The sequence below is a fragment of the Stegostoma tigrinum genome, chromosome X, assembly GCF_030684315.1.
Source record: "Stegostoma tigrinum isolate sSteTig4 chromosome X, sSteTig4.hap1, whole genome shotgun sequence".
NCBI lineage: Eukaryota > Metazoa > Chordata > Chondrichthyes > Orectolobiformes > Stegostomatidae > Stegostoma > Stegostoma tigrinum.
In genome coordinates, this window is record NC_081404.1 from 4683442 (window position 1) to 4705712 (window position 22271).

At 45.8% G+C, this 22271-nt stretch overlaps 1 protein-coding gene across 5 annotated transcripts in view; it reads right to left on the minus strand.

The window, feature by feature from the left end:
• LOC125448342 (natural resistance-associated macrophage protein 2-like) overlaps positions 1 to 22271 on the minus strand; it is a 182065-nt gene that overhangs the window by 68334 nt on the left and 91460 nt on the right. For 3 of the 5 annotated variants that reach the window (XM_048523604.2, XM_048523601.2, XM_048523603.2), the window contains 4 exons: positions 15233 to 15315; positions 13518 to 13583; positions 8246 to 8370; positions 3837 to 3959 (listed from right to left, as the gene is read on the minus strand). In XM_048523604.2, the coding sequence (XP_048379561.1) occupies positions 3837 to 3959; positions 8246 to 8370; positions 13518 to 13583; positions 15233 to 15266 (348 nt within the window). In that variant the 5' untranslated portion in view covers positions 15267 to 15315. Of the gene's footprint in view, positions 1 to 3836; positions 3960 to 8245; positions 8371 to 9311; positions 9405 to 13517; positions 13584 to 15232; positions 15316 to 15408; positions 15422 to 22271 lie in introns of those variants that run through there. The other 2 variants (XM_048523602.2, XM_048523605.2) reach the window with 2 other exon arrangements.

A 22271-nucleotide genomic window follows, 5' to 3' on the forward strand; every position in this document is an offset into this window, starting at 1 on the left:
TATTGAGACAAAAGAGAAGGTTGAGGCTGGTGCACAAGTTAAAAGACAGCAAGTTCAACAGTCAAGGCAGGCAAGAGCATGGGAGAGAACAAGGGAAAACTGATGAATTAAACTGTGTTTATTTCAATGTGAGAGGCCTGGCAGGTCAGGCAGAAACTCAGCATTGATGAGAACATGGGACTGGGATATCATAGGTATTACAGGAACCTAGCCAAGGGAGGAATAAGACTGGCAGCTCAATGTTCTGAAGTACAGACTGTGATGATACTACAGATTTTAAGGGGTTTTTTGTGTGGAGAAGTTGAGACAGAGGTACCCAGTAGTCTGTTCCATACAATAAAGTGAACAGCTTGTGAGGCCTTTGGTGTTTTTCTTAAAGTTGGAACAGTTGAAGCAGCATGAAGGGGTGGAGTCAGGTTCCCACAGAACCAGAATTTTTAGTTAAACTTTCAGCAGTTGTTGGGGTTTTGAAGCTGTTACTCCTCTCTCTGTTACAGCTAAAAGCTGGAGTTGTCTCTGCTGTGAGAACTGCATGAAATTTACTGAATTTGCCTTTACCATGGGTGTGTTTATCGGATGTTACTATATTGGAAAAGTTACTGTTTAGTAGTTAAATAATCTATTATTCTGTTAAGTTTCCTAATAGAGTTAAAACTAGACCAATCCTTCCTCCTTTTGTTGTTTGTATTTTAACTGCAGTGTAAGAATAAAGTCTGTTTGCTAAAAGCCAAGAAGTGTAACCAATCAAATTACACTTGGAACTCAGCACCTTACATTTGTTTTTAGATAAGAAAAAGTCAGGGTCTGTACTGTCTCCTTAATATATTTGAAGGGGGTTAGGCCTGGTCATAACAAGATGCTACGTGAATGATAGAAAGGAAGGCAAGAGAGGAGGGGGGGTGGTGTGGTGTTTTTGAGGGAAAACATCATTGCACTACTTGGAGAGAATATTCCTGGGGGATCATCCAGCAAAGCTATATGGGTGGAACTCAGAAATAATAAGGGGGTGATCACTTGATTGGACTGTATTGTAGGCCACTCCCCCCAACAGTAGGCAGGAAACTGTGGAGCAAATATGTAGGGAAATAGCAGATAGTTGTAATAACAATAGGGGTGTAATAGTAGGGGGTTTAACTTTCCAAGCATACACGGGGACTGCCATAATGTTAAGGGCTTGGACGGAGAGGAATTGCTTCAGTCTGTTCAAGAAAACGTTTTCAATCAATGTATAGAAGGCCCTACTAGAGAAGGGGCAAAACATGAGCTCCTCTTGGGAAATAAGGCAGGGCAAGTGACTGAGGTGTTGAGGGGGAGCAATTTTGGATTAGTGATCATAATTCTATTAGTTGTAAAATGGTTATGGAAAAGGGTAAGTCCGATCCACAAGTTAAAATTGGGGCAAGGCCAATTGATGGTATTTGGTAGGAACTTTCTAAAGTTGATTGGGAGTGGCTGTACGCAGGTAAAAAGGACATCTGGCAAGTGGAAGTCTTTCAAAAGTGAGATAATGAGTTCAGGGGCAGTATAAATAAAAACCAAAAGAACTGTGGATGCTGTAAATCAGGAACAAAAACAAAGTTGCTGGATTAGCTCAGCAGGTTTGGCAGCATCTGTGAAGGAAAAAACAGATTTAATGTTTTGGGTCAACAGACCCGAAATGTTAACTCTCTCTCTTCCTTCACAGATGCTGCCAGACCTGCTGAGCTAATCCAGTAACTTTGTTTTTGTTCAGGGCCAGTATGTTCCTCTTCATGTGAAGGGCAATGCTGGCAGGAGTAAGGAACAATGGATGATGAGAGCTATTGAGGTTCTGGTCAAGAAAAAGATGGAGACATATGTCAGGTATAGGCCGTTGGGATCAAGTGATTCCCTGGAGGAGTGTAGGGGGGTGTAGGAGTACACATAAAGGGGGAAATCAGGAGGGCAGAAAGGGGACATAAAACAGCTTTCTCAGATAAGGTCAAGGAGAATCCCAAAAGAGTTTACAAGTATAATAAGGGGGTAAAACAGTAACTAGGGAGAGAATAGGGCCTCTTAAAGATCAATGAGGCCATCTCTGTGTGGAACCATAGGAGATGGGTGAGATCCTAAAAGAATATTTCACATCAGTATTTACCATGGAGAAGGACATGGAAGCCAGGGAACTCGGAAATAAGTAGTGATGTCATGAAAAGAGTCCACGCTACAGAAGAGCAGGTGCTGAAGATTTTAAAATGTATAATGGTTAATAAATCCCAGGGATCTGAGCAAGTGTATCCCAGGACACTGTGGGAAGCTAGGGAAGACATTGTGAGGCCCCTAGCAGAGATTTTTGTATCATCAACAGCCACAGGTAAACAGCCAGAAAACGGAGGGTGGCTAATGTTGTTCCATTATTTAAGACTGGCAGGAAAAGCAAAGGAACTACAGAACAGTGAGCCTGACCTCAGTGATGGGCAAGTTGTTGGAGGGGATTCTAAGGGACAGGATTTACATGCGTTTGAAAAGGCAAGGACTGACTAGGGACACAGCATGGCATGGTGCATGGGAAATCGTGTCTCTCTAACTTGAGTTGTTTGAAGAGGTGACCAAGAAGATAGATGAATGCAGATTGGTAGACGTTGTCAACATGGCCTTTAGCAAGGCCTTCATCAAGGTTCTGCATGGCAGCCTGGAAAGGTTAGATCACATGGGATCCAGGGAGAGCTAGCCAATTGGATACAAAATTGATTTGGCGGTAGGAGGCAGAGGGTGGTTTTACAGGATTTTTAATTCAGACTGGAGGCCTGTGGCCAGCAATGTGCTGCGAGGATGGGTGCTAGGTCCACTGTTATCATCATTTACATATGAATGGGAATATAGGAGACGTGGTTGGTAGGTTTGCAGGTGACTCTGAAATTGGTGGTAGAGTGGACAGTGAAGAAGGTTATCCGAGAGTACAGTGGGGTCTTGATCAACTGCGCCAATGGGCTGAGGAGTGGCAGATGGAGTTTAATTTAGATAAATTTGAGGTGTTGTTGCATTTTAGGAAGACAAACCAGGGCACGAATTACACAGTTAAAGGTAGGGTCCTGGGAAGTGTTGTAGAACAGAGACCTAGGGGTGCAGGCACATAGTTCCTTAAAAGTGGCGTCACAGGTAGACAGGGTGGTCACACTTGCCTTCATCAGTCAAAGCACTGAGTACAGGAGTTGGGATGTTGTATTATGGCTGTACGCGTCATTAGTAAGGCCGTAATTGGACTATTGCGTACAATACTGGCCGCCCTGCTATAGGAAGGATGTTGTTAAACTGGAAAGGGTGCAAAAAAGATTTAAAAGGATGTTACTGAAACTGGAAGGTTTTAGTTAGGAGAGGCTGGGTAGGCTGGGACTTTTTACCTTGGAGCATAGGAGGCTCAGCGGTGGCCTTACAGAGGTTTATAAAATCATGAGGGCCATAAATAAGGTGAACTGCAAAGGTCTTCTCCCTAGGGTAGGGGAGACCAAAACTAGAGGGACATAGGTTTAAGGTGAGAGGGGAAAGATTTAAAAGGGACCTGAGGGGCAACTTTTTCTCAGAGGGGGATGTGTTCATGGAACCAACTGCCAGAGGAAGTGGTAGAGGCTGGTGCAAATACAAAATTTAAAGACATTTTGATGGGTACATGAAGGGGAAGAGCTTAAGAGGGATATGGGCCAAACACAGGCAAATGGGACTAGTTCAGTTTAGGAAACTTGGTGGGCATGGACGAGTTGGACTGTAGGGTTTGCTTCTGTGACTCTGACTCTGTCAGACTATTTTTGTGTGCAGAATTTTAAACAAGTGAAAACTGTTGACACAATGGGGGAACTTTCCCAAAAGAACAAAGGACATACCTTAAATCCTGCTATAGCCCCAGACTGAAGGTCGGATTCAATGTTTCCTGGATCCAGATATGCAATGCTCATCAGAAAGCCAGGCCCGGTAAAGGCCCAGAGCTTCCGAAAGCTAAATCGAGTCTGTAAGGGACAAGAAAGACCAGTCACTGAGATGTGAGGCAGCAGAGACTCCAGCCTTATTCATTGCTCGCCCGATGAAAAGCTTGACATTTTAGTGACCCCACTAAACACTCCCAGGACAATAAATAGAAGTCACATTTTGTAATTGAGGTCACGCAGCCAATGGAGAAATACATCGCCGGGGGTACCGCCGAGGAGGAGGCGCGACGTAGGCCTTAAATGTCAGCCTTCCTGCTCCTCGGACGCTGCTTGTCCTGCTGTGTTCATCCAGCTCCACGTCGTGTTATCTCAGATTCTCCAGCATCTGCAGTTCCTTCAACCTCTGGGTCTATGGATAATTGGAGCCAATCAGGAGACAGTGGGTGGTGACATCAGTCAATGTCCCTCACCCTGAAGAACCAATTAGAGATTGATCATGTACCTCTTAACCCTTGATTAATGACATGCCTGAGCCAATCAGAATGCAATAATCTACTTGAGTCCTGAGGAAGGGTTTTGGGACGAAAACATTGACTTTCTTCCTCAGATGCTGTCTGACCTGCTGTACTTTTCTAGCCTTACATCTGTAGACTCTGGCTTTCAGCATCTGCAGTCCTTATTGTCTCCGATCTACTTGATTATGCCATGAGTCGGTATGATGTTGTGGGGATAACTGAAACGTGGCTTCAAGTGGACAGGGCCTGGGAAATGAATATTCAAGGCTATACGTACTATCGAAAGGACAGACTGACAGGCAGAGGGGGTGGGTGGCCCTGTTAGTGAGGAATGATATTCAGTCCCTTGCAGGGGGGACATAGAATCAGGAGATGTAGAGTCAGTATGGATAGAGCTGAGAAATTCTAAGGGTAGAAACTCCCTAATGGGAGTTATCTACAGGCCCCCAAACAGTAGTCTAGATGTAGGGTGAAAGTTGAATCACGAGTTGAAATTGGCCTGTCACAAAGGTATTACTACAGTTGTTATGGGGGATTTCAACATGCGGGTAGACTGGGAGAATCAGGATAGTACTGAACCCCAAGCAAGGGAGTTGATTTGATCAGGAACTGGATTTGATCAGGGACCTCAAAGTAAAGGAGCTATTAGGAGGTAGTGACCATAATATGATAAGTTTTAATCTGCAGTTTGAGAGGGAGAAGGGAGAATTGGAAGTGTCAGTATTGCAGTTAAACAACGGGAACTATGGAGCTATGAGGGAAGAGCTAGCCAAAGTTCAATGGTTCAATACCGTAGCAGGGATGACAGTGGAACAACAATGGCAGGTATTTCTGGATATAATGCAGAAGGTGCAGGATCAGTTCATTCCAAAGAGGGAGAAAGATCCTTAAGGGAGGAAGGGGTGGCTGTGGCTGACGAGGGAAGTTAAGGACTGTATAAAGATAAAAGAGAAGTATAACATGGCAAAGATGAGCGGGAAGCCAGAGGACTAGGAAACTTTTGAAGAGCAACAGAGGATAACTAAAAAGGCAACACACGGAGAAAAAATGAGATACGAAGGCAAACTGGCCAAAAATATAAAGGAGGATAGTAAAAGCTTTTTTAGGTATGTGAAAAGAAAAAAAAATGGTTACGACTAAAATTGGGCCCTTGAAGTCAGAAACGGGTGAATTTATTATGAGGAACAAGGAAATGGCAGAAGAGTTGAATAGGTACTTTGGATCTGTCTTCACTTGGGAAGACACAAGGAATCTCCCAGATGCAGTAGTGGCTGAAGGACCGAGGGTAATGGATGAACTGAAGGGAATTTATATTAGGCAGGAAATGGTGTTGGATAGACTGTTAGGACTGAAGGCCGATAAGTCCCCGGGACCTGATGGTCTGCATCCCAGTGTACTTAAGGAGGTGGCTCTAGAAATCGTGGACGCGTTGGTAATTATTTTCCAATGTTCTATAGATTCAGGATCAGTTCCTGCGGATTGAAGGGTGGCTAATGTTGTCCCACTTTTAAAGAAATGAGGGAGGGAGAAAATAGGGAATTATAGATCAGTTAGCCTGATGTCAGTGGTGGGAAAGATGCTGGAGTCAATTATAAAAGATGTAATTACAAATGATAGCAGTCACAGGATAGGTCAGAGTCAGCATGGATTTACGAAGGGGAAATCGTGCTTGACTAATCCTCTGGAATTTTTTGAGGATGTAACTATGAAGATGGACAAGGGAGAGCCAGTGGATGTAGTATACCTGGACATTCAGAAAGCCTTTGATAAAGTCCCACATAGGAGATTAGTGAGCAAAATTAGGGCACATGGTATTCGGGGCAAAATACTGAGTTGGATTGAAAATTGGCTGGCTGACAGGAAGCAAAGAGTAGTGATAAACGGATCCCTTTCGGAATGGCAGGCAGTGACCAGTGGGGTACCACAATGTTCGGTGCTGGGACTGCAGCTATTTACAATATACATTAATGATATACATGAAGGCATTAAAAGTAATATTAGCAAATTTGCTGATGACACAAAGCTGGATGGCAGTGTGAAATGTGAGGAGGATGTTATTAGAATACAGGGTGACTTGGACAGGCTAGGAGAGTGGACGGATGCATGGCAGATGCAGTTTAATGTGGATAAATGTGTGGTTATACACTTTGGTGGCAAGAACAGGAAGGCAGATTACTATCTAAATGGAGTCAAGTTACGTAAAGGGGAAGTACAACAAGATCTAGGTGTTCTTGTACATCAGTCAATGAAAGCAAGCATGCAGGTACAGCAGGCAGTGAAGAAAGCTAATAGCATGCTGGCCTTCATAACAAGAGGAATTGAGTATAGGAGCAAAGAGGTCCTTCTGCAGCTGTACAGGGCCCTGGTGAGACGGCATCTGGAGTATTGTGTGCAGTTTTGGTCTCCAAATTTGAGGAAGGACATTCTTGCTATTGAGGGAGTGCAGCGTAGGTTCACGAGGTCAATTCCTGGAATGGCGGGACTATCATATGTTGAAAGATTGGAGCGACTGGGCTTGTATACACTTGAGTTTAGAAGGATGAGAGGGGATCTGATTGAGACGTAAAAGATTATTAGAGGATTGGGCACTCTGGAGGCAGGAAGCATGTTTCCGCTGATGGGTGAGTCCAGAACCACAGGACACAGTTTAAAAATAAGGGGTAGGCCATTTAGAACAGAGTTGAGGAGAAACTTCTTCACCCAGAGAGTGGTGGATGTATGGAATGCTCTGCCCCAGAAGGCAGTGGAGGCCAACTCTCTGGATACTTTCAAGAAAGAGATGGATAGAGCTCTTAAAGTTCGTGGAATCAAGGGTTATGGGGATAAGGCAGGAACAGGATACTGATTGTGGACGATCAGCCATGACCATAATGAATGGTGGTGCTGGCTCGAAGGGCCAAATGGCCTACTCCTGCACCTATTGTCTATTGAGTTGTGGTTCAGAGAACATGAGGAGGCAGCAGCTGGGGGCACAGTGGTAGTGCTTGTTTCCTCTGAGGCAAGAGGCCCAGGTGCAAGTCCCACCTACTCCCAGAGGTGTTGCATGACCTGCTTGTTCAGACTGATTAAAAATGTGGAGAATACTTCTACTGCTGATACTCCTGACATGGTCCTTTCAAAACGTCCTTGGATGTGAACAGCTGCAATGTGCTGTGGCAATCCTAAGCACTGCCAATGCAGCTAGACTTAGCAAGAACTCAAGGAGGTTGACTGAAGACTCAGGACTGAAGACCGTGAATAGCTGAAATGTCAATTGCTCCTTTCCTCCAGATGCTGCCCTGGCTTACTGTGTTCTTCCCCTGTTTGTTTACCTCGGATTCCAACATCTGGAGTTTATTCATTGCTAACGATGTGAAGGTGGTGTTTGATTTGTGTGGGGTATTGAAGATGGGGATTTGATAGGTGTTTTTTTGGAGGGTGTTGGTAGACAGAGAGGGTGTATGCAAAGATATGTGGGGGTTGGGCGGAGATGGTTGGGGAGGGTTTGTTTGTGCGGCAGTTGGAGTGAAATTTGAGGGATGTTTCTGGGAGCTGTGTGTTCAGATGGAGCTTTAGTCTCTGCCTGGGATACTGTTACTGCACTGGGATTAACTGAGCACTAACTCAGCAAGGTATCTTTTATGACTCCTTCCCATTGCTTAACAGAAAGGGCAGGATGTTTGATTGGGAATAATACACCCTGTTGTCCTACTGACAGTGAAGCACATTGACCTCTGTCAACCCTGATTGCTCACCCAGTTCATCTGTGTTCTCCTGTGGGTAAGGAGGGCTTGGGACGCAAAATCCTTTGTACCAAGTTTGATTTCAGTTTTGTTTTAGGTTGCTCAGACAAAGCACGGGGAGTGCACTCACCGAGCTGCTGTTAGGGATACGGACTTTCTCCTCCTGATGGGTTTCAAATGACAACTCCATGGCAACGAACGATTCTGCCAAACTGATTTGGGTGCAACTGGTGTCAATCATTTTGGGAGGCTTATCTGAAAATAGATTCAGGAACTTCATCAGCCAAGCAGAGAAGTCGCATTTTGGGAATGTTCAAAAACCCTCCCCCAGTGACCCTGGCCTCCCTGTGACCCCTGTCCACCATGACTTCCCTCCCCGTGACTCCTTCACCACCATCACCACCCCTACCTCCACCCTTTCCCTTCCCCCAGTGACTCTCTCTCCACCCTCTCCCCCGCTTCCCCCAACCACCTGTCTCCTGTCCCCAGTGATCCCCTTTCCTCAGCATCCCCTCCAGCCACTCCTGTTCTCCGCAGTGGCCTCTTCCTCCAGTCACACCCTCTCACACCCCCCGCTGCGACCCTTACCCAGACCTCTCAAAATGGCCCCTCCCACTGTGACAGTACCTCCCCCCCCACCCATGGTCCCACTGCCTGTCAGCATTCTGTGACCAACGCACAGATTCGCACACAGGCACGTATTCAAACACAAGCAGACCCACACAAATATACACATACACACACACAGACTCTCTCTCTCGCTCTCTCTCTCTCACACACACACACATTCATTCTCATACACACTCAGACACTCGCTCACGTACATTCAGACTTTCTTGCGCGCACGCACAGACGCATTCATGATCAAATTGTTCTAAAAGTTTGTGTTTCTTTTATTTTCTCCACTCCCAAAAGATACTCAATCTGACTGAGCTCTGTGCTCCATGGGTAAGTACTGTTTCTCTGTCCCGCACCCAAAAGTCTAAGCCCACCACGGCCTGTTTGTCAAGGACACATGATCCAGAGAGTCAATCAAACAGTCTGGAAGAAAAGCCCTGTCCTCACTGGTGATCTCTCACTTCACTTGTTGGCACAGAGGGAGGTAGTTAACTTCTGTCATTAATCAGAAAAGGGAGAAACAAACAGGCTGTTCGCAATGTTAAATGTTATGCAAAGCTTAAAATCTCAGTCGTTACCTCAGCAGCAAATTCCTGTAAACAGCCGAATTCTAGAAACCTCCCAGATTTCCTCAAACCAGAATCGTTCAGAGAGGAAGCCTCTGATTCTAAACTATCAGATATTTGGAAATCATTCTGTTTTAAAGCTATCGTTCAGCAAGTTCTTGAGGGGGAGGTGTTGGTGCTTGGATCAAAGAGTAATGGCTCCATTGTGTTCCAGACCTGGTCTGTGCTGACTCAGCTGACCTCAGTGAAGATTAAACATTCACTCCCTCAGGGGAATCAGTGTGTGTGTGCTATCTCCAAGATGCACTGCAAAAATTCACCAAGGCTCCTTAGACAGCACCTTCCAAACCCACAACTACTTCCACCTTGAAGGGCAAGGTCAGCAGATACATGGAAAGACCATCCAACCACCCCTCCCCCCACCACACCCCCTGGCAAGTTCCCCTCCATTCTGACTTGGAAATTCAACACCGTTCCTTCCGTATTGCTGGGCCAAAATCCTGGAATGCACCCCGCCCCCTCCCCAAGTCCCAAGGACTACCCAAGGGCGGCACGGTGGCACAGTGGTTAGCACTGCTGTCTGAGAGCACCAGGGACCCAGGTTCAATCCCAGCCTCTGGTGACTCTGTGTGGAGTTTGCATATTCTCCCCGTGTCTGCATGGGTTTCCTCTGGGTGCTCTGGCCTCCTCCCACAGTCAAAAAATGTGCAGGTTAGGGTGGATTGGCCAGGCTACATTGCCTTTGGTGTTCAGGGAGCTGTAGATTAGGTGGGTTATAGGGGGATGGGACTTTGTGGGATGCTCTGAGGTTTGGTGTGGGCTTGTTCGGCCTGTTTCCACACTGTAGGGATTCTATGATTCTACAGCACACGGACTGCAACGGCTCAAGAAGCTCATACCCACCTTCTCGAGGGGCAACTAGGATGGGCAATTGGACAAAAACCCCCTCACTGGCAATAATGCTCATGCTCAGAAGGTTCCTCCATAATTGGGGTTGCCCGTAGAGGGGCTTAAACCCATAACCCTTCAGCTCAAAGTGAGTGATCAGTGACTGAATCTAAGCAGCATCTGGCAAAGAGACAGCCAGAGTCCACACTGCTTTGACTGATGCCTGCTTGAAACTGTGTGCATTGGCTGAACACAAAACTATCCTGACTTGCTTCCTCAGTGGGATTGAGTAACTTGCCAATGTTTCTTTGTTAGTCCAAAAGAAGATTGGGCGAGGAACTGGAGAATGACAGACAACTGCTATTTCAGGACAAGACAGGAAAGAAAGAGGCAGAAATAAAAAGTATTTTGCAGTCATTTTCAAAAACATGGAGCAGGAAATCTCACTGAATTGCTTCATTTTAGGAGGAGGGTTAGAAAAGGATAACATTGATTAATTGTTGTCAAATACCGAGATATGGTGAAAAGTTTTGTTTTGCATTGTCTACAGGCAGATCGTACCGTCCAAAGTGCATCAGGGCGAACAGAATGTAGGATACAGTGTTATAGCCACAGAGAAGGTGCAGAGAGAGATCAAAATTAGCATTTGAGAGGTCCATTCAAAAGTCTAACAGCAGGAAGGAGCTGTCCTTGAATCTGTTTGTAGTGTTTTCAAACTTTTGTATCTTCTGCCCAAAGGAAGAGGGTGGAAGAAAATATAACCAGGGTGGGAGGGGTCTTTGATTATGTTTGCTGCTTCCCCAAGGCAGCAGCTGAGTGTAGAGAGAGTCAATGGATGGGAGACTGGTCGCCTCCCCCTCTCTCCCTATTTATTCCAGAACCCTCACCCCATCCCCCTCTCTGATGAAGGGTCTAGGCCCGAAACATCAGCTTTTGTGCTCCTGAGATGCTGCTGGGCCTGCTGTGTTCATCCAGCCTCACATTTTGTTATCTTGGTTTCGTGATGGACTGGCCTGTGTTCACAACTCTGTGTAGTTTCTTGCGGTCTTGGGAAGAGCAGTTACCAGACTAAGCCATGATGCAATTAAACCTGGGTTCCTGGTGCTGTGAGGATACCGTGCCATCCACTGATTTACCGTGCCACTCTAGCAAATTGATCAAACGTGACTTGCCTCTCCTGAAACCGTTTTGTCTCTGATTGCTTTAAGCCTTTCTAAATGTCCTGCTCTTTCTTCCTTAACTATGGGCATTTGCATTTTCGCCCAATGGCCCATAGTTTCTTGATTTCTGCTCAAGAAGAGTGGGAGACAGGAAGATCACATCAGTGGTTTTGCAATCCACGAGAACACTCCTGGAATCTACTGATTCTGGAACATTTCAAGCAATATCTCCACTATCTGTGTGGTCATTTGCACTAAAGTGCTTGCATTCAGACCATCAGATACTGGTGACTGCTCTGTCTTTAGTATAACTACTGTTGTGGGTTGGCACTATAGATCAAACCAATTTACCTCAATTTGTGCCATTAATTCATCTACCTTGTTAGGAGTGCTTTGTCCATTCAGATAAAGTGCTCTTAATTTTAACATTTCCCATGTTTTCCTGGCCTTAACTGCATTCACAAACATACAATGACTGTTAAAAGCTCTCAGTCCCTTCCTCTCCCCTTCTTGATTTTATCCCAATTGCTACACTGCTCTGTGACTTCGTTTAACCGATCCCATATTTTCTGCATCTGTAGTCAGAGAGGCAAAATCCTTTTAAATCTTTTCTGCACCATTGACAACATCTTTGTTGTAGAGAGGAGACCACAATTGAACACAATATTCCAAAGGTGGCCTCAAACCTAGTTCTACGATTCAGTAGGGCAGCCTGATTTAAGGTTACAGTTCCCTCTGGTCCAAGTGGCCCCTGATTTGGAAACACTTTCTGCCCACTCTGCTGTTTGTTTGGATGATGAGTTCGGCTTCTTGACCGGTTTGACCCATTGCCCATCTGCGTGGTGTCCTGTAATAATCTTCAGTGTCAGTGCAGTGATGGGTGGAGCAGGCAGCCAGGTTGCCCATGGTTCAAGAATGTCTCTGTCTTGTTCCCACTGAAATTTGGCATGTCCGCAATAACTCTCAACAATTTTTATAGACAGATCATAGAACACAGAACAATACAGTGCAGAACAGGCCCTTCGGCCCTTGACGTTGCGCCGACCTGTGGACTAATCTAAGCCCATTCCCCTATGCTATCCCATCATCATCCATATGCTTATCCAAGGACTGTTCAAATGCCCCTAATGTGGCTGAGTTAACTACTTTAGCAGGCAGGGTGTTCCATGCCCTTACCACTCTCTGAGTAAAGAACCTGCCTCTGACATCTGTCTTAAATCTATCACCCCCTCAATTTGCAGCTATGACTCCTTGTACAAGCCGACATCACCATCCTTGGAAAAAGACTCTCACTGTCCACCCTATCTAATCCTCTGATCATCTTGTATTAGTCCCTCAGCCTTTCCTCATAAGACCTTCGCTCCAGACCAGGCAACATCCTGGTAAATCTGCTCTGCACCTTTTCCAATGCTTCCACATCCTTCCTGTAATGGGGCGACCAGAACTGCACACAATATTCCAAGTGAGGACGCACTAGCATTTTGCACAGTTGCAACATGACATCACGGCTCCGAAACACAATCCCTCTACCAATAAAACCTAACACACCATATACTTTCTTAACAGCACTATCAACCTGGGTGGCAACTTTCAGGGATCTGAAAATGGATGCATCACAGCTCGGTATGGCAGCTGCTCTGCCCATGACCGGCAAGAAATTAGAATTGCAAGTACAGCCCAGGCCATCTTGAAGACCGGCCTTCCAACCAGTGGCTCTGTCTACAACTACTGCTGCCTCAGAAAAGCAACTCATACAATCAAAGACCCCTCCCACCCCGGCCATACTTTCTTCCTTCGGCCAAAAGATCCAAAAGTTTGAAAACACGTGCCAACAGATTGAAGGACAGCTTCTTCCCCATTATTGTCAGACTGACGAACAGACTTCTCATATAATAGAGTTGATCTTTCTCTGCACCTTCTCCGTAGGTGTAACACTATGTTCTGCATTCTTTTCTCTTACCCTAATGTCCTTAAGCAGGGTAGGATTTGTCTTGTTAGCATGCAAAACAATACTTTTCACTGTATCTTAGTACCTGTGACAATAATAAATCAAATAAGACACTGGTTTGGCCAAGTGAAAATCAGCCCATTGCTGGACTGAGAGTGCCCTCTCGCCTCACCGGGAAATGCTTCCTCCCAGCTGGAGAACAGGAGGCAGATGGCAACTTACCTGTCGATTCTTTTGTCTCTTGATTGAAGTTCATTGTGTTACAATCTTGCTCAGGCTCTGAGCTGTCTGAAATTAAATGAAAACAAAGAAACAGTCATAAATGATAGGGGAACTGTTTGTTTTGGATTTCTCCTGATCCCTTTGTATAACTTAAATGGAAAAGCAGCGGCATTGGCCAAGGTGTGTGTCTGTGTGTGAGTGATATATATCCTAAATATATGTGTACATATTTGTGTGTGTACATATGCTTGTATGTTCATGCTTGTATCTTGTGTGTTTGTCTGTGTATATATATCATGTGTATCTGTGTTTGTGTGTGTGCGCGTTTATGTGTCTTGTGAATGTATATCTGTGTGTATGCATCTCGTTTGTATCTTGTGTGTCTGTGTGAATATGCATCTGTGTCTGGGTGTGAGGCTCTGTGTCTGTGGCATGAGGAAGAGGAGAAAACTCTAAGTGATGTTTGCATCTCACTCATGCTTAGTGTAGTCAGTTGTCGTTTAATTCGGGCATCGCACAGCCACCCAAGCTTCCAAAACTATGTCAGAGTTTCTCATTGCTGACAGGCACCTTGGGAAGCATGCTAGCACTGACCGACTGTGATGCAAGCTTATTGGACGTGTGGCAGTATTGGTAAGAGTGACCTTTGGACAGTCTTTGCAGAGACCAAATCCTGCCCTCATACTGAGAATATCCTCCATCGTGTTGTGTGGCACTATCACCATGCTAAATGGGACAGATTTTTGAACAGTTTTAGCAACTCTGGCATCCATGAGGCACTGTGGGCCATCAACAGCAGAAGAATTGTACTCCAGCACAATCTATAACCTCATGGCCCATGTATCTCCCCACTCAACCATTACCATCAAGCCAGGGGATCAACCCTGGTTCAATGGAGGGTGCAGGAGGGCATGCCAGGAGCAGACCTGGCATGTCAGGGAAACCTGGAGATGAGGCATCAACCCGGTGAAGCCACCAAACAGCTAAAGCAGCAATTGGTGGACAGAGCTAAATGATCCCACAACCAATGGATCAGATCTAAGCTCTGCAGTCTGGCCACATCCAGTGGTGAACGGTGGTGAAAAATTGAACAACTCACTGGAGGAGGAGGTTCCACAAATATCCCCATCCTCAATGATGGAACAGCTCAGCACATCACACAGTGTAAAAGAAAAGGCTGAAGCATTTGCAGCGATCTTCAGCCAGAAGTGCCGAGTGGATGATCCATCTCAGCCTCCTCCAGTGATCCCCAGCTTCTGGGCTTGAAAATTGCAGTGATGAGGTACAATTGGAAAGGCAAGAGTTGTTTTCCTCAGAACAGAGGAGGCTGAGGGGTAATTTGATCGATGTTACAGAGTGGACAGGGAAAATCTGTTTCCCCTGGAGGAGAGGTCAATTAGCAGGAGGCATAGATTTAAGGTGCGGGGGGTGGGAAGCAGCCCAGAACCAAATACTCAGCTAGTAAACTTGGCCTTTAAGCACACACTCCTGTGAATGTAAATTCAGTCCCCTAAGAGCAATTTGGAACATACTGTCCGAGAAAAAGCAGATCACAAGGAATCAGGTGAAGCGACAGCAAGAGACGGAGCTAGCAAATACCTCATCGAAGAGTAAAAGCAACAGAGTTAAAAGAACCCAGAGGAGAGAGGGAAGGAAATGCCGAGCTAAGGATTTGCACAGGGACTCAATCTCTCAAAAATAACGATGATTTTTACCTGTTGGCTCGCTCTTTTCCTGCTTGAGTGACATGATGAAAGCAATCTGCCACAACTTGGAGAAGTCGGTAACAGCTCGTTTCCTGGAATGGATGTGAGCAAATATTTGGTGAGATGTGAGACAGCAGTGAGGGGTGGAGGTGGGTGAGGGGGAGGTGAATCAGCAAACTTCTTACGAGTCAAAGTGAGTTTCATTCGAAGGGCAGCCTGGCACAGCAAAAGCTGCCAGACTATTTGGTCAGGGAACAGCCTACTTTTTTTGGGGGGAGGTGGAGGTTGTGGGCGGGTGAGGGACTGAACGCAACTTGAAGATTCCAGGCCAACCTTTCAGCTGAGTTTTTATGTTCTACCTTGACACCTTCACTGCCTAGAGCAAAAAACAGCAGGAGGAATAAATCATTGGAAAATGTAGCAAACATGTCAGGTATGGGTGGAACAGTGCCAGGGCATATTCAAACCAAGCTGCCAGCCCTACGTGGGATCTTTCTGAGCTCCACCATGCCATCACACGAGGTCAAAAGAAGAGGTCAGGGAGGGTGGGTATGCACAGCTGTGCCACTGACCAACTTCTGCTCACACATTAATCATGATGGCATGTTTGTGCTGATATGCCAGCCTCGGATGCCAAGCGACTATCAGGGAGGCCAAAACAGAAATTACTGGAAGAAAATCTCTGCATGTCTGGCAGCATGGGCGGACAGAAATCGGAGTTAACATTTCAGGTCCAGTGACAGCACGGTGGCTCAGTGGTTAGCACTGCAGCCTCACTGCACCAAGGACCCGGGTTCAAGTCCACTCTCGGGTGACTGTCTGTGTGGAGTTTGCACATTCTCCCCGTGTCTGTGTGGGTTTCCTCTGGGTGCTCCAGTTTCCTCCCACAGTCCAAAAATGTGCAGGTTAGGTGGATTGGCCAAGGGAAATTGCCCGCAGTGTTTAGGGATGTGTAGCTTAGGTGGGTTAGAAATGGGAAATGCTCAGTTACAGGGAAAGGGTAGGGGAATGGATCTGGGTGGGATGCTCTTCAGAACGGCAGAGTGCATTTGCTGGGCCGAATGGCCTGTCTCCACACTGTGAGGATTCTATGACCCTTCTTCAGAACTGGAGGCAATGGTCTAGCAGTACTATCATGAGACTATTAATCCAAAAAAACTTGGCTGATGTTCTGGGGACCTGGGTTCAAAACCTGTCATGGCAGATTCGGTAAAAAAAATCGTCTGGAACTGAGATTGCCTCATGTCCTTTACGGAAGGAAACTGCCATCCTTTCCGAGTCTGGACTTTCTGTGGTTGACTGTAAACTGCCTTCCAGGCAATTTGGGATAGGCAATAAACGCTAGCCAAACCAACAATGCCCTCAGCCTGTGATTGGATAAAAGATATGCAACATCAGTTCCTTTAAGTACTCATCTCATCTCTCTCTCAAGAGAAACCCAGTCATAGAGTCATACAGCATGGAAACAGACCCTTCGGTCCAACCAGTCTATGCTGAGTATAATCCCAAACTAAACTAGTCCCACCTGCCTGCTCCTGGCCCAAATCCCGCCAAACCTTTCCTATTCATGTACTTATCCAAATGTCTTTTAAATGTTGTAATTGTACCCACATCCACCACTTCCTCAGGAAGCTCATTCAACACATGAACCAGCCTCTGTAAAAGAAAATGCCTCTTAATGTTGTCTTTAAATCGCATTCCTCTCACCTTAAAAATCTACTCCCTAGTCTTGAAATCCCCCATTCTAGGGGAAAGAAAACTACAGTTAACTATATCTATACCCCTCATTGTTTTATAAACTTCTGTCAGGTCACATCTCAACCTTTTATGCTTCAGTGAAAAAAAAAGTCCCGGCCTATCCAGCCTTCCTTTACAACTCAAACCTTCCAAACCCGACAGCATCCTGGTAAATCTCTCTTGAACCCTCTCCAGCTTAACAATATCCTTCCTATTACTGGGCAACCAGAACTGCTCACAGTACACCAGAAGGGGCCTCACCAACGTCCTGTACAACCTCAACATGGCGTCCCAACCCCTGTACTCTAACGACTGAGCAATGAAGGCAAGAGTGTCAAATACCTTTTTAACATCTCAGTGTCACAGTGCATTGCACAGTCGTAGGTCTGGACTCACTTTCACAAAAAGTGCATCAGCACACACTGGTTGTATATTTTCAACAGTTCAGGAACGGCCTGCCAGGTCCCTGCTGTCTCATTAGCAAGATCATAAGATAAAGGAGCAGAAATAGACGATTCAGCCCATTCAATGAGATCATGGCTGATCTGATCATCCTCAACTCCACTTTCTTGCCTTTTCCCCACAACCCTTGATTCCCTTCCTGATTAAAAATCTACCTCAGCCTCGAATATACCGAGTGACCCAACGTCGACAGCCCTCTGTGGTAAAGAATTCTACAGATTCACTCCTCTCTGAGAGAAGATATTCCTCCCCATCTCTGTGTTCAATGGGTGACCCCTTATTCTGAGATTGTACCCTCTGGTCCTAGACTCTCCCACAAGGGGAAACAGCCTCTCCACATCTCCCCTGTCACATCCACTCAGAATCTTGTACGTTTCAATAAGGTTGCCTCTCATTCTTCTAAACTCCAGTGAGTACAGGCCCGACTGACTCAACCTCTCCTCATAAGACAGTCCTTCCATTCCTGGTGCAGAGAGAAAGCAGTTCACACCTCTTGCCAGCTCAGGGAAGAGAGCTGCAACAAAAATGCAAGCTGGTGGCTCAGTGCCAGCGAGTTTTGCCAGGACAGTAGGAGGCCAGCCCTGATGTCTCACCCACTCCTTTCATGTGCTAATGACGCTGGTTAAAGATCTCAGCGTGGGCCACATTCTGACTCCAGTCTGTGGGCAGAGGTTGCCGATACAGCTTGGGGCTGAATGGAGGTGGGCACATAGTGGGAGCCAGCCATTGCTAACCCTCTCTCAGGGAATTAGCCAGGCCCCATGAAAGAGTGAAGGGCACAGAGGGCACCCTGCAATTGGTGCCATAGGCTGACCATTGGTAGGCTGGGCAGCAAGTGCTCAGGTAAAAAGTACCAGCTTATCCTATTAATTTACTCACTGGGAGAAAAAGTCCTTTCTCACAGCACTCTTGTTTCTTTTGAACAATCACTTTAAATCCATTTCCTCTCATTCTTCTTTCTTTTACAAGTGGGAACAATTTCTCCCTGTGTACTCTATCCAGCCTGCTCATGATTCTGAAAATCTCTATCAATCTCCTCTCAGCCTTCTCCAAGGAGAACAGTCTCAATTTCCTCATTCTATCCTGATCACTGAAGTTTCTCATCCCTGGAAATGTTCTTGGATTGAGTACAGGAGTTGGAATGTCATGTTGTGGTTGTACAAGACTTTGGTGAAGCCATTTTCGGAATACTGCATTCGGTACTGGTCTCCCTGCTGTGTGAAAAATGTTGTTAAACTATAAATGGTACAGAAAAGATTTATAAGGATGTTGCTGTGACTCGAGGGAGAAGCTGAATTAGCTGGGACTGTTTTGCCCTGGTGCACAGGAGGCTGAGGGGTGATCTTATAGAGGTTTATAAAATCACGAGGGGCAAGGATAGAATGAATAGCCAATATGTTTTTCTAAGGGTACGGGAATCCAAAATTAGTGGGTATAGGTTTAAAGTGAGCAGGGAGAGAATTAAAAGGATCCCAAGCGCCAACTTTTTCACACAGAGGGTGGTGCGTGTATGGAATGAGCTTCCAGAGGAAGTTGTAGAGGTGGGTACAATTACAATATTCAAAAGACATTTGGACAGGTACATGGATAGAGATAGGAGGACCTGCAGATGCTGGAGAATCTGAGATAACAGGGTGTAGAGCTGGATGAACAAAGCAGACCAAGCAGCATCAGAGGAGCAGGAAAGCTGACGTTTCGGGCCTAGACCCTTCTTCAGAAGAAGTATTTCTGAAGAAGGGTCTAGGCCTGAAACGTCAGTTCTCCTGCTCCTATGATGCTGCTTGGCCTGCTGTGTTCATCCAGCTCTACACCTTGTTATTAAGTACATGGATAGGGAAGGTTTAGAGGGATATGGGACAAACACAAGCAAATAGGAATAGTTCAGTTTTGGAAACCTAGTCAGCATGGGCAAGTTGGGTCTGTTTCCACGCTGCATGACTCTAAGTTACTTTAATGGTGCCTGTGAAATTATCATTGGTTGTTATAAAGGCCCATCAGTCAAGTGCAACAGAAAATGTATTCTACCTCCTCTGTACAGATCAGAGAACTCCTGACAATTGATGCAGCTTGTATATGCAGTTCTCAGAATAGTGCAATGTTCCAAATTAAGTAATTAGGCAAAGCAATTTATACATTCAACAGAATTGCTATTCAATTGCAGCTTTGCATTTATAAACCACTAGGAAAATCCCCCGAAACAGTTTGACTTCCACAGTCTCTAATAATCCGGCCTAAGATTTCCAGTAAAAGTCGTTCCTGTTGCTCCGTAACACAATGCCCTGTGACCCACCCCACTGGTGATTTACTGCTGGATTATGTGTGCGCACACACACACACTGTTTAGCTTGTAATGAACAGGTCCCCTTAACCTGACCCTACATTCTCCAGGCGCGACACTGCAGGAGTGTTGTTGCTCAGCAACATGCCCCCAAGCCTTGGGGCCTCCTGGCTGAGTGGATCCTGGGCCTAAGCAGCTCGCTTGGTGTTGGCTTATGGATTTGGGGAAACCGCCTGAGAGATATTCATCAGTCAACGACACACATCGATCAATGAGCCTGGTCATTCAGTTAATGCAAATCTACCCACCTCACACAATTGACAGCTGTCAATCGGACAGCTAGAGAGACAATCTGGGGAGAAAAGAGAGACATAGAATGTATCGTATCGAAACAGATTCTTTGGTCCAACTCATCCGTCCCAACCAGAGATTCTAGTAATCTGGTTCCATTTGCCAGCATTTGGCCCATATCCCTCTAACCCATTCCTATTCATATATGCTTTTTAAATGTTGTAATTGTACCAGCCTCCACCACTTCCTCCGGCAGCTTGTTTGTGAGGATGCAGTCACTTTAGAAGGTTATTTTGTCCTGGTACGTTTTTGAAGACAGGTTATAAGGCAGAGGTGTAGAAATGGCTACTGAAGATAACTTGTGTGAGCAACTTGTCAGGCCGTGGGGTTTTTTTTAACAGCCTGAATCAGCGTGGCCAGCTCTCACAGATTCAGATTTCTGGGTTTTTGTTTCACTCAGTAACATCAGAAGCCATTGGGGTCTCAAAAGATTTGGAAGCTTCAGTGAATGTCTTCTGGCTGCTACACTCTGACTTTTCTCTTGATGTTTTTTTTCCCTTCTGGATGGGAGAACGGCATGTGAGAACCTGTGTCTGAATTTTCCTTTTTGCCAAAGGGTTCGTTTATGGGTTGTTCCTTTATCGGAGCAGTTAATTAGTAATAGTTACCGTATCTGTTATTCAGTTAAGGTTTCCAATCATTAAGTTACTCTAAACTCTTTTTTAAAATTTAGCTGCAGTGTTTAAATAACTTGTGCGTGGCATAACATTTAGTAGTTTGACCAGTTGCATCGCATCTGGAACACGGCACCTTTAAAATATGAAAATGTTAGGGTCTGCACTGAGCCATAAAACATTCCATACACGCACCACCCTCTGCATGAAAAAGTTACCCCTTAGGTCCTTTTTAAATCTTTCCCCTCTCACCTTAAACCTATGCCCCTCTAGTTTTGGACACCCCTACCCTGGGGAAAGGCCTTGTCTATTTACCCTATCCATGGCGCTCATGTTTTTACAAACCTCAAAAGGTCACCCCTCAGCCTCTGATGCTAGAAGGAAAACAACCCAAGCTCTCCAACCCTGCCAACATCCTTGTGGATCTTTTCTGAACATTTTCAAGTTTCGCAACATTTTTCTTAGAGCAGGGAGACCAGAACTGAACACAGTATTCCAAAAGTGGCCTCACTAATGAGCTTAGGTAGGGAGGGAAGATGTATGAGGGAGAGGAGGGAGACATAGAAAGTATGGGGCCAGAGGGCAAGATGGGGTGGGACAAGACAGAGTGAAAGAAAGAGAATGATGGAAATGGACAGACTGTAGGGAGAAACAGTAGGATTTCAAAGAGAGAGAGAGAGAGAAAGTGGGTGAGATTGGGGATGATTAGGAGAGAGGAGGAGGAGACAGACAGTGTGGGGTCAGGAACAGAGCTGGGGTGGGAGGGAGAATGGGGGAGAGAGAACATGGTGGTGGGGGGAGCAATCTACCTGCCAGGGACAAGATCTTAGGGTGGGAAGTCACTGTTTGGCGAAGTTTGATGCTTATACTGCTAACCAAACAGGCAGAAGCAGGGAATCACTGACTTCCTGATACCATACAATTCCGAGACAGCCACCAACCCTCCCCCATTTCACGAACAGAGCTACCTCAGCAGCCTCTGCATCAACTCTGATACTAGCCTTCAGGCCATTTAGCTGTGAGCTTGATCCTCCAACTTCTCCAATTGAACTATGGCAAAACGCAAATTTCTGGGCCCTGTCTCAAATTCAGATCCCTTGTTCTCCAGTTTCACCCTGCCCAGTTGCAGTCACCTTCAGCCAGACTGTTGATCATCTCAGCAATCTTCTGGATCCAAAGCTGATCAGTAATCCAAGTCCAAATATTGAGTACTCTCATGCTGGAAGGACTTGTAATGATTCAAATGATCCAATGGCAGGTTACAGCTCCTCCATACCCTGGTGAGTTGTTCACAATGCACTTTGTTAAGACTGTAAGATACAGGGGTCAAATTAGGCCATTTGGCCCATCCAGTCTGCTCCGCCATTCGCTCGTGGCTGTAATGTTTCTCAACCGCATTCCCCTGCCCTATCCCCGTAACCCTTGATCCCCTCACTAATCAAGAACCTGTCTCTATCTTAAATGTGCCCAATAACTTGGCTCCCACAGCCCTCTGTAGCAATGAGTCCCACCGATTCACCAGCCTCTGGCTGAAGAAATTCCTCCCATCTCAGTTCTCAAAGGTTGTCCCTTCATTCTGAGGCTGTGCTCTTGGGTCCTTGTCTCT